Raw genomic sequence first — 11537 nt, 5'->3', positions numbered from 1 at the left:
TGGAATTTTGCTCACCGTTCTTGTGATAATTTTGACCCCACGGGGTGAGATCTTGCGTGGAGCCCCAGATCGAGGGAGATTATCAGTGGTCTTGTATGTCTTCCATTTCCTAATAATTGCTCCCACAGTTGATTTCTTCAAACCAAGCTGCTTACCTATTGCAGATTCAGTCTTCCCAGCTTGGTGCAGGTCTACAATTTTGTTTCTGGTGTCCTTTGACAGCTCTTTGGTCTTGGCCATAGTGGAGTTTGGAGTGTGACTCTTTGAGGTTGTGGACAGGTGTCTTTTATACTGATAACAAGTTCAAACAGGTGCCATTAATACAGGTAACGAGTGGAGGACAGAGGAGCCTCTTAAAGAAGAAGTTACAGGTCTGTGAGAGCCAGAAATCTTGCTGGTTTGTAGGTGACCAAATACTTATTTTCCACCATAATTTGCAAATAAATTCATAAAAAATCTGACAATGTGATTTTCAGGATTTTTTTTTCTCATTTTGTCTGTCATAGTTGAAGTGTACCTATGATGAAAATTACAGACCTCTCTCATCTTTTTAAGTGGGAGAGCTTGCACAATTGGTGGCTGACTAAATACTTTTTTGCCCCACTGTATGTAGAAGGTAGTGTTCCCTAAAGCAGGTTCCTCAGCAGGAAGGAGAGGGCTGCCCCTAGAGACAGACCCAGAGCCAGGAAGAAGGTCATCAAGGCACCTGCTGTCTCACAGTCTTTAGACCTCACCAGCCTGGGAAAGAGAACAGGGATCAGGTGGACAGCTCCAGATACTTGGGAACACGTTGCAAACTGCACCGATTGTTGCTGCAGTGTAATAACATGTTGCATTAAACAAAACAAGAAAAACGGTTAATGGAACAACCTGACAAAAGTGTTGAATAGATTCCGGGAAGATGTGACTCACTGAGGTGCGTAGGACATGCAGAGACAGATTAAGTATCCATTGGACACGGCGAATAATGTCATGATGGCAACGAAGGCAATGTCGTGGGAGAACAGGACTGGCAGGTACTGACGGTTGTCAGTCTTACACAGCATGATGAGAGGGATGAAGACCACGCGGGACACCACGAGCACAGGGAACAGACAGCTTTTTTTTGAGGGCTGTGGGACAGATAAAGACAGAGAGACCCTATTAGGCAGAGAAACATACTCTGAGTCATTGGAGCAGCAATTGAATGCAGTTATTGGTAGTAAAGACAGACAGACAGACAGACAGAAATGTCAGACTCACCCACTGAACCATAGAGGTGACACTGCGGCCAATCAGGTCCATGACGTTAAAGACGATGAAGCAGCAGACGCAGAGAAAGTATCGGTCTGAAACATACAGATGTAAGGCAGATGTCCAACCCCAACTGGACATTATAGTACTAGGCAATTATGTGTTGTTCTCCCAACTGTTTGCTCACCCCACTCCTTGTTTCCATACACACTCTTCACTTTTACTGTGACAGCGGGGAAAACCGACAGTGTGACAGCCAGCACACATGTCACACATAGGGCCATCACCCAAACCTGTACAACAGTAACAAAGTGTGAGAGAAATGTTTGAGAAAATGTTGATTTGAATGGAGATTGGAATGACAGTGGGATCCGGAACACGGCACCTTTTTGAAGACTGCCAGGACAGATGACCTGGTGTGACTGTCAGTCTGTTTCATCATGAACAGGGCTTCTTTGGTCCCACTGGCCTCAAAATCACCATTTGTTATTATGGGTTCATTGTTGTAGCCATTCAGGTCATCATTGGCCAAAGCTTCTTTTTCTTTGTCTTTGAAAAGAATCGAACAAATCGTCAGGCAACTGCACTGATTTGACCATGATAAAGACAGTGACAACCGGTTCAAGAATTATAGCGTTTTTGAAGACGTATCTGAAAACAAACAAACATATTAAGGAAAGTCACTGCACATAAATGAATGAACTATTAGTAATAATAGCTCTTCTATATGGTATAATGTATTTGTTATTAGTTAAGGATGGAATATAATGTTCCATAGACCTACCTGCACTTTCGAGAGGCTCGTTTGGGGTCGCCAGTTGGCCATGGTGACTTTGACTTTTCTCAAAGTAGAACTGGGCAAACTCCTAGAGCCCAACACAAAATCTTATGAGTACATTCCTCTGTAATGTCCAATGCAACTGTAGTAGAACTGACTCTTTCTCTCTTGTCATGGTCGGTGTAGCCACTCACCAGGTGTGGCAGTAGTAAGTAGCTGAGCAAAGTGAGCAGAGTCGCCACACAGGGGGTGATGAAGTATCCAAGAGCGGCACTGGCCTTGTCTGTTTTACCTACACAGAGAGAAAGAGAAACTCAGTACTAAATAGAATTAAAAGACACGTTCACGTAAAAACAGAGTCAAATCTATCCTGGCAGGTGGAGCTGAGATGTTTTCCCTGTGCCTTACTTGCAAACAGAGGTACGGCATTTTGCATAACATTGTGAGCAAATGCCATCAGCCAAGGACCTGATTTAGTGAGCCTGTTACTATATTAAGGAGGAGGAGGTCATGTTGATTTAGTGTGCTTGGGTGTGTCATTGTGTTCGTTGTTAGTGTGTGTCGTGAGTTGATATGGCGTGCGTAGGGAAGTGTAGTACTCACTGAGGATAGAGAGCAGACTGGCCAGGGCAGCGAAGATCCCTGCCAGTCCCTGACCACTCATGAACAACGTGCTGTACTTCGGGGGGAGCATTCCTACCAGCCCAAACAGACTGCCCTGAAGCACAGCTCCAAAAGCTAGAGGACGGAAGGAAGAGGGGATGTGTGAGTATTTCCACATAAAATCTGATTGGAACACATTTTCATCAGACAAAGTCAAAACAATGATACTACTACTTCTGATTCTGAACGATATAATACGTGATCCAGAGACACATGAGTGCAGGCGGGAACCAACTCACAGTTGATGAACCAGATAGTTGCCATGGTAATAGAGAAGAAGCTGTCGGGCTGCATGGGCACCTTGACCATAATGGCCGTGAGGAGGAAGAGGCAGAGGATGGAGACCAGACTGACAGCAATCCGGACCTTCTCTCTGATACTAACGCCACACAGGAAAAAGAAGGTTGGATTCGACCACGACACTAAACTAGACCTTCCATTCAAAAGGAGACAGGTGTGGAATCAAAAGTAAGACACATTAGAACCATGTGGTATGTTGCTCACCGCTGATACAGGAAAGAGTTGGCCAGGGTGAAGAGGAGCAGGGGAAGCTGGGCTAGAAGGGTCATAAAACTGGCAAACTCGTAGTCTTTAGTCACTGGGGTCGTTCCATTAGTAACTGGGGTCGTTCCATTAGCAACTGGGGTCGTTCCGTAACTTGACGGGGTCCCTTTGAGGCGGTCGTCGAAATACTTCAGCAGAAAAGAATGGGAGAACAGAGGTGACATTAGCTGAAGCCCCCTACTCATATCATACGGCAAACTAATATTAGACAGTATGTTTGCCTGAAAGTGTAATATTCAGTGAAAATGTTTATTGTTTGTGGTACCTAAATGTGTGTGTGTGTGTGAGTGTCTGGTTGTGATGAGGTAGAGGAGCTGTGTGGTACCTCAGTGGCGGTGATGAAGAAGTTCCATGGCAGCAGTGTCCCCAGTCCCAGGATAAAGATGATGATGGCCACAGCACAGCCTCTGTTAGGGGAGGGAAGACATCACTCACATCTCACGTAGCAACCACTCCTACATCCACTGGTAGCACTGCGTTTTAAGGTAGGTTACTGTTTCCACTGGTATTTACTTTGTATTTCATAGGAATGTATGTAGTAAGAATGGGTATTTTATGGTTTACTTACACAATTTGTATTTATTTTAGAAAAGTATTATATGCTGTCTTTTTAGTGTCTGTGAAGTCAAGTCCGTGTAATAATGGTCTTTGGTCCTGCTTTATCTCGAGACCTATGTATAAATTCTCAATGTTTTTATTACTCATACAGACTTCCCAGAGCTGAGATTTAGAATTGTACAGCTACATTGTCTGTTTTTATATTGCCTAAATGGTGCCTAGTGATGCTTAATGTATCCCAAAGAAACAAGTCATTTCTAGTTTTTGACTGTGTAATTACTGATATATCATGTAATTTCTTATCTGATTCCCATGGACCAGTGCTCAGATGAACGATATGGTATGTCACACCCTGATCTGTTTCACCCATCTTCGTGCATGTCTCCACCCCCGTCCTGGTGTCGCCCATCTTCCCCATTATCCCCAGTGCATTTATACCTGTGTTCTCTGTTCGTCTATTGCCAGTTCCTCTTGTCTCGTCAAGTCCACCAGCCCTAGTCTGTTTTCTAGCCTGTCTTGACCTTTTATGCATGCCTGTCCTCGACCTGCCGATTGCTTGACCCTTGTATTTGTGGACTTCAGGAAACAGCAGAGGGAACACCCCCCTATCCACATCGATGGAACAGTAGTGGAGAGGGTAGCAAGTTTTAAGTTCCTCGGCATACACATCACAGACAAACTGAATTGGTCCACTCACACAGACAGCATCATGAAGAAGGCGCAGCAGCGCCTCTTCAACCTCAGGAGGCTGAAGAAATTCGGCTTGTCACCAAAAGCACTCACAAACTTCTACAGATGCACAATCGAGAGCATCCTGGCGGGCTGTATCACCGCCTGGTACGGCAACTGCTCCGCCCTCAACCGTAAGGCTCTCCAGAGGGTAGTGAGGTCTGCACAACGCATCACCGGGGGCAAACTACCTGCCCTCCAGGACACCTACACCACCCGATATTACAGGAAGGCCATAAAGATCATCAAGGACATCAACCACCCGAGCCACTGCCTGTTCACCCCGCTATCATCCAGAAGGCGAGGTCAGTACAGGTGCATCAAAGCTGGGACCGAGAGACTGAAAAACAGCTTCTATCTCAAGGCCATCAGACTGTTAAACAGCCACCACTAACATTGAGTGGCTGCTGCCAACACACTGACACTGACACTGACTCAACTCCAGACACTTTAATAATGGGAATTGATGGGAAATTATGTAAATATATCACTAGCCACTTTAAACAATGCTACCTTATATAATGTTACTTACCCTACATTATTCATCTCATATGCATACGTATATACTGTACTCTATATCATCGACTGCATCCTTATGTAATACATGTATCACTAGCCACTTTAACTATGCCACTTTGTTTACATAATCATCTCATATGTATATACTGTACTCGATACCATCTACTGTATCTTGCCTATGCTGCTCTGTACCATCACTCATTCATATATCCGTATGTACATATTCTTTATCCCCTTACACTGTGTATAAGACAGTAGTTTTGGAATTGTTAGTTAGATTACTTGTTGGTTATTACTGCATTGTCGGAACTAGAAGCACAAGCATTTCGCTACACTCGCATTAACATCTGCTAACCATGTGTATGTGACAAATAAAATTTGATTTGATTTAATAAATATCAGAGACTGAACCATCTTTTTTTTTTTTTTTTTTTTTTTCACCTTTATTTAACCAGGTAGGCTAGTTGAGAACAAGTTCTCATTTGCAACTGGATCTCGCCCTGTGTCATTATATGGTAACTAAATGAAGAAGCACGTGAAAGCTGCTCCCTACACGTTTTTGTCTCAGATGATTCAACCAATAAAAAGTGAGTAAACTCACCGGTCCACAGGGGTATTCTTCTGGGTAGTCATCCTGATACACTTGAGTCTGTACACAAACATGGGACAGAGGATAGCTTCAGAACGTGTCACTCTTTTGTGTTGAAAAATAACCACAGCAAATCCCCCTGATTTGATTATAATCAGTCATTCTAATCAGTCATCAACCATATCCAGTCCCCTCCCACCATCATTTCTACAACATAATTTCCTTGTCTTGTTCCGGTATCACGGGTTAGACAAGGCTACTTTCTGAATGAACCATGTGGTAAAAAGAAAAGCTTTCCACGTGGCTTCTGAAACGAAGTATTCAATGGCAAACTTTGAGATTAAATTAGTATTATTATACAGGATGTTAGACCTATACAACATCTCAAAATGTACGGTTTTATTACTGACATGGAGAAAACCGTGTTCCATTACTTCGGCTAATACCGGTGTATTATACTATTGGCATTAACTTCAGGCCATCCTTAATAATTATAACGCTCTAGATCTAAATCAGAAATGAGATCCTTCCCGGTGGACTATAAACATCTTGGGGTAGCCCACACCTGTCGACACACACTCACCACCTACCTGCCTTATGCTTCAAATAGAAAATGTAGTTGATACATGGAATTATATTGAATTAAATCCTTGGTGTCGGCACCACGTTGAGGATATCACTCATACACGAACAACGAAGTAACAACAGTAGCTCTACGTACAGGCTGGCACGCTGCGCATGTCGCTCTTTTATGTACAAACCAATTGAATGGATGTTTGGCTTGTGTGCATTGTTTTTTTGCGGGCTATTCATTTGATTTATTCCAACAGTTAAAACATGCAACACATTCAACAACACAGCATCTTATTCAAAACTCAAGCAACAGGGCAGTAGTAGCTGAGTGAAGACATAAACTAGTCGGTCAGAGAAGAAGTGCCCCCGATGCGGCACTATTAAATTGGACAAATAAAGCACAATTCTTCTTAATTTCTGGATCACAATTTTTTTTCTCAGCGAATAAAAAAGTAGCCTATAGTTGGGCGCCTCAAGGCTATTTGAGCTTTTCTTCATAGGTTATATCACCATGCAAAAAACACATCCAAATGAAAAGAAATGCCAACAAAATAATAAAATCAACGTATGTTAAACATTAAACTCACCAGTTAGAGTCGAATTGTTTAGTAGCTGGTATCGTCCTTGCTATGCTGACAAAACGCGCTCAATGAAGTGAACGCTTTTCAAAATTTAGCGCGAAGTGTTCCCGGTCCCTGTACATGGAGCGCCAATTTTGAGGGCGCCTATTGGCTTGTGCAGTTTGTTGAGGGGTGGAATTGTACCCAATTGTCATACTTGAGTAAATGTAAAGATACACTAATAGGAAATTACTAAAGTAGAGGTGAAAGTAACTCAGTAAAATACTACTTGAGTAAAAGTCTAAAATGATTTGGATTTAAACATACTTAAGTATCAAAAGTAAATGTAATTGCTAAAATATACAAAATAAAAAGTAAGAGTATAAATCATTTCAAATTCCTTATAAACCAGAGGGCACAATTTTCTTGTTTGTTAAATGTAGTATTGATAGCCAGGGGCTATGGAGCCAGATACCTGCCAAAAGGTTGAACGTACATATCGGTAGGATTGTAAGAAAGTCCATAAGTAAAATGTTAGGATCAGAAAAGCAATGCGTGAAACATGGCTGTCAGCAGAGCCTTGTCTGGCAGCGAAAGTTTCTACTGACTACTGTTGAGATGTACAAACTATGGCATAAAGGGACGCCGAGCGGATAAGAAGCAATCTGTAATTAATGAGCGAGCTAGTCAACATAACTATTTGTTCAGCACTTTTGTAATGTACAGCAATAGAATTCAGAACATGGGCCGTTCTTACAGTATTCTCCCTGTACACCAAGTCAGAACCGTAGGATAAATAAAGGAGGCATATACGCACGCAGGCAATGAAAGCTCTTACAAAATGTGATGATCGTATTTCTATAAAACAGGCTATAGGCTACATTTCCATCACCAAGTCAGAACAGTAGGCTAAGTTATGAAGGGGAAAGGGACCAAATTATTAGGGTGAGGCACATATATGGATCCAGATACCTGCCAAAAGGTTGAACGTACATATTGTTAGGATCGTAAGAAAATCCAGATGCAAAAGGTTAGGATCGTAAGAAAAGCCATCTGTGAAACATGAAACGTAAATGTGAAATTTAAACTGTGAACATACAAACATGTTACGATTACTGACCATCATTTCAGGCTTGAACAAATCTTGTGTTACATTTCTGACATACAATAATACCTTTCAGAGTTTTGGCAGTTTCATCTCACCAACAAAAAAAACGGACACCGAACGGCCTGTGAGGAGTGCTACGAGAACAAGCATAACACAGTATAAAAACCGGAAGTCAGTAAAACAAGAAAGAGGTATCCTGCACGTTTTCAAGTTAAACATCTCCATTCTTTATTACTCAGTTGCGTTGACATCATATTTAGGTAGCTAATGTAATGGATTTGTTTTCCAGTGCAAGTCTAGATAGCACTAGCTGTATTATGCCTACAACAGTGAAGTTTCAGTCCGCTAAGTGTATCTACAGCATGGGCATATGGGTGACATGGACATCCCCATGCATGCACCTTATCAAAATATGACAAATGTAATATTGCACCCTCCCATTATCTGGGATCTGTCTGCAATCATAACCAGTAGTATATACCAGGAATAATGAATCATAACCAGTAGTATATACCAGGAATAATGAATCATAACCAGTAGTATATACCAGGAATAATGAATCATAACCAGTAGTATATACCAGGAATAATGAATCATAACCAGTAGTATATACCAGGAATAATGAATCATAACCAGTAGTATATACCAGGTATAATGAAACATAGACTAATAATAGATGTCTGGTTAATCTTTGAATTATTTATCACCACAGGAGTCTTTGCCACTAAAAATATTGATTTATTTATGTCATCACTCAAAATCTTACCAAAGCATATTCTGTAGGAGGGCTTAATATGAATTGAAAATGTTTTGACATGATTCATATGAATCGGGTCATGAACATATGGACTTTGAACTGAACATGGGAGAGGTTAAACCGAGGCTACGTCTGGCATAAGCGTATTCCCACACTTTACAATAACTCTGCGGCAGTGGTCTTAGGTAATATTCACATAGGTTATTCCCTCCATCACGACACTGCTGCCCAGTTGAAGAGCTTGTGATCTCCATGCAGCACCACAGCACCATGCGCCTTCGGAAAAGCGCCCCTCAGCTTCAGAAGATGCCCTTCTGGAGGCCTGCAGTCATAAAGCTTTACTGACTACAAGTCAAATAAAGTGCAGAGCATGCATGATGCACGCAACTCATCATTCCAGCATATTTGATCATTTAATTCATCCATTCAGTCATTTGTCTGAGTTGCAGTAACAACTAAATCAAAGAGAATATAGAACAGTTCATGTGTTTATTTATGTCTGTATTCAAATTAATTAAAATTCTCCAAAGTGTTATAGCCTGTCACTTTAATAACTCAATGTTAAATGTAGGCCTATCCAAAACAAAAAGTAGACCAACTTGTAGGGATTGCAATTTAGACTATCATTTTTGCCACTGGTGTCTTGCAGGATAATTTTTTAACACTATTTGTGTTTTCTAACAGTTTTTATTATAGGGCTCCCTTTAAAAACAGACCCTAGCTCACAGACCTCTAAATATGACCTCTAAATACATGTTTAACAAAATAGTTGAAGAAGCACGTGCAGTGGCTGATAGGGAAAACAGATCTGGCAATAAGAATAGGCTATAGATAGTCTTGACCATTTTGGACCCTTTGGCTATATTGCTCAGTTTTCGCCAAGAATTAATCAATATTTTGTTTTGTCTCATTTATTGATATGGATGTAGCCTCTGCGTGATGGGGTTGTGCAACGCAAATGGCTATAACAAGCCTACATTACGAGTGGAATTCACTAATACAACACTCAAAATGCCTAATTTAAGGCCTACAGTCCGTGCTCCCAAATACTGGAAAAAGTGTGATTCATTAGGTTACATGATTACCACAATAGCAACACCCGGATTTAAAAATAAATTATGCAATTATATTTTTGTACATTTACAAATCTAATTTAACGTTTACATTTATTGCATGGCTTTTCTTACGATCCTAACCATTTAAGAATGGATTTTCTTACGATAGGTTTGTTCAACCTTTTGGCAGCTATCTCGCTCCATACATTTTCTCCACGCACACTTGCAGTTTACTGTTGCCTGGGCTGTGGCTGTCTAAAATGTCTACTTCGTGCCACAGGTGAACACAGCTTTTGCGAGACAGACATGTTATCAACTGACACAAAAAACTGGTGAGAAAGTGCAGAAATTTGTTACTCGTCGTCTTTGACAAGCGGCTAAAGACAGTGACTTTGCTGGAGATAAAGACAATCAGATTAGAGATGCCATACTGAGCAAGTGTACGGAATATGGCGCTGAAACCTATAAGAGGAGGACCTTGGACTAACATTGGCACGGTCACGAGCTAGCCGCACAATGTGAAAGTACTGAAGTGCACATGTCCACAACGATAGCATGCCTTCTCTGATTGGTCTTTTCCTTCTGCAATTCTGTCTCTGTCCCTTTTTGTGATATTTCCCCTCCTTTTTGAAAACCCGTACCTACACACATGGTGGATATTTGCACTTCATTCCTTTCACATTGTGTGGCTAGTTCATGACCGCGCTAATGTAAACCCAGTGGTCAGGGCACTCTAATTGTTTTCGGAAGTGTTTGTTTTGAGCCTCACATTTTTAGCAAAAAAATGTTTTGGGGGTGAGCTTTCCTGTTTTTGGTATTAGTATGTGTCATATCAGTTTGCAACTAATGTCAATTATATATATATTGTAATGACCTGACTAGAATCATAAAGGAACAATTGTCCAGACAGGATTGAGTTTACGAATTTACGGTTTATTAACCCAACTTCACACAGGCCCGTTTGTCCGTGACCCACGCCAAATAAATGAAGGATACCCTATAAACCAACCGTGCTCTTCTCTTGTGAAAGCCAGACATAAGAGGGAGAACAATTGCTAAACCTGGTCTTAACCAGTGTTGCCAACTCATTTTCTGGGTAAGTTGCTAAATGACATTGATCCAGAAAATATAAAAAACTATCGGCCTATATCGAATCTTCCATTCCTCTCAAAAATGTTAGAAAAGGCTGTTGCGCAGCAACTTACTGCCTTCCTGAAGACAAACAATGTATACAAAATGCTTCAGTCTGGTTTTAGACCCCATCATAGCACTGAGACGGCACTTGTGAAGGTGGTAAATGACATTTTAATGGCATCGGACCGAGGCTCTGCATCTGTCCTCGTGCTCCTAGACCTTGGTGCTGCTTTTGATACCATCGATCACCACATTCTTTTGGAGAGATTGGAAACCCAAATTGGTCTACACGGACAAGTTCTGGCCTGGTTTAGATCTTATCTGTCGGAAAGATATCAGTTTGTCTCTGTGAATGGTTTGTCCTCTGACAAATCAACTGTAAATTTCGGTGTTCCTCAAGGTTCCATTTTAGGACCACTATTGTTTTCACTATATATTTTACCTCTTGGGGATGTTATTCGAAAACATAATGTTAACTTTCACTGCTATGCGGATGACACACAGCTGTACATTTCAATGAAACATGGTGAAGCCCCAAAATTGCCCTTGCTAGAAGCATGTGTTTCAGACATAAGGAAGTGGATGGCTGCAAACTTTCTACTTTTAAACTCGGACAAAACAGAGATGCTTGTTCTAGGTCCCAAGAAACAAAGAGATCTTCTGTTGAATCTGACAATTAATCTTAATTGTTGTACAGTCGTCTCAAATAAAACTGTG

At 41.3% G+C, this 11537-nt stretch overlaps 1 protein-coding gene and 1 long non-coding RNA gene across 2 annotated transcripts; one reads left to right on the top strand and one right to left on the bottom strand.

Annotated features, from left to right (window-relative positions):
• Positions 1-537: 537 nt before the first annotated feature.
• LOC109872986 (equilibrative nucleoside transporter 2) lies at positions 538-6923 on the bottom strand. The gene is made up of 13 exons (XM_020464440.2): positions 6794-6923; positions 5646-5693; positions 3564-3645; positions 3179-3366; positions 2914-3053; positions 2615-2749; positions 2206-2303; positions 2018-2099; positions 1619-1782; positions 1421-1526; positions 1243-1328; positions 913-1112; positions 538-738 (listed from the first exon to the last, which is right to left on the bottom strand). The coding sequence occupies exons 2-13, from the start codon at positions 5675-5677 to the stop codon at positions 627-629; spliced, it is 1425 nt and encodes a 474-aa protein (XP_020320029.1). The 5' UTR covers positions 5678-5693; positions 6794-6923; the 3' UTR covers positions 538-626.
• LOC109872987 (uncharacterized) lies at positions 3610-4428 on the top strand. The gene is made up of 3 exons (XR_002252539.2): positions 3610-3723; positions 4118-4136; positions 4379-4428. It is a non-coding gene; the product is annotated as an uncharacterized LOC109872987 (long non-coding RNA).
• Positions 6924-11537: the final 4614 nt, after the last annotated feature.

Source organism: Oncorhynchus kisutch, linkage group LG28 (genome assembly GCF_002021735.2).
Source record: "Oncorhynchus kisutch isolate 150728-3 linkage group LG28, Okis_V2, whole genome shotgun sequence".
NCBI classification, from domain to species: domain Eukaryota; kingdom Metazoa; phylum Chordata; class Actinopteri; order Salmoniformes; family Salmonidae; genus Oncorhynchus; species Oncorhynchus kisutch.
This window is presented reverse-complemented; position numbering and strand designations above follow the sequence as displayed.

Coding starts and splice junctions, on each gene's coding strand:
- LOC109872986 (XM_020464440.2), bottom strand. CDS start 5,677: ATGACTACCCAGAAGAATACCCCTGTGGACCG. Junction 2,750..2,913: donor AACTATCTGGTTCATCAACT/GTGAGTTGGTTC, acceptor TCCGTCCTCTAG/CTTTTGGAGCTGTGCTTCAG. Junction 2,100..2,205: donor ACTTACTACTGCCACACCTG/GTGAGTGGCTAC, acceptor GTTGGGCTCTAG/GAGTTTGCCCAGTTCTACTT.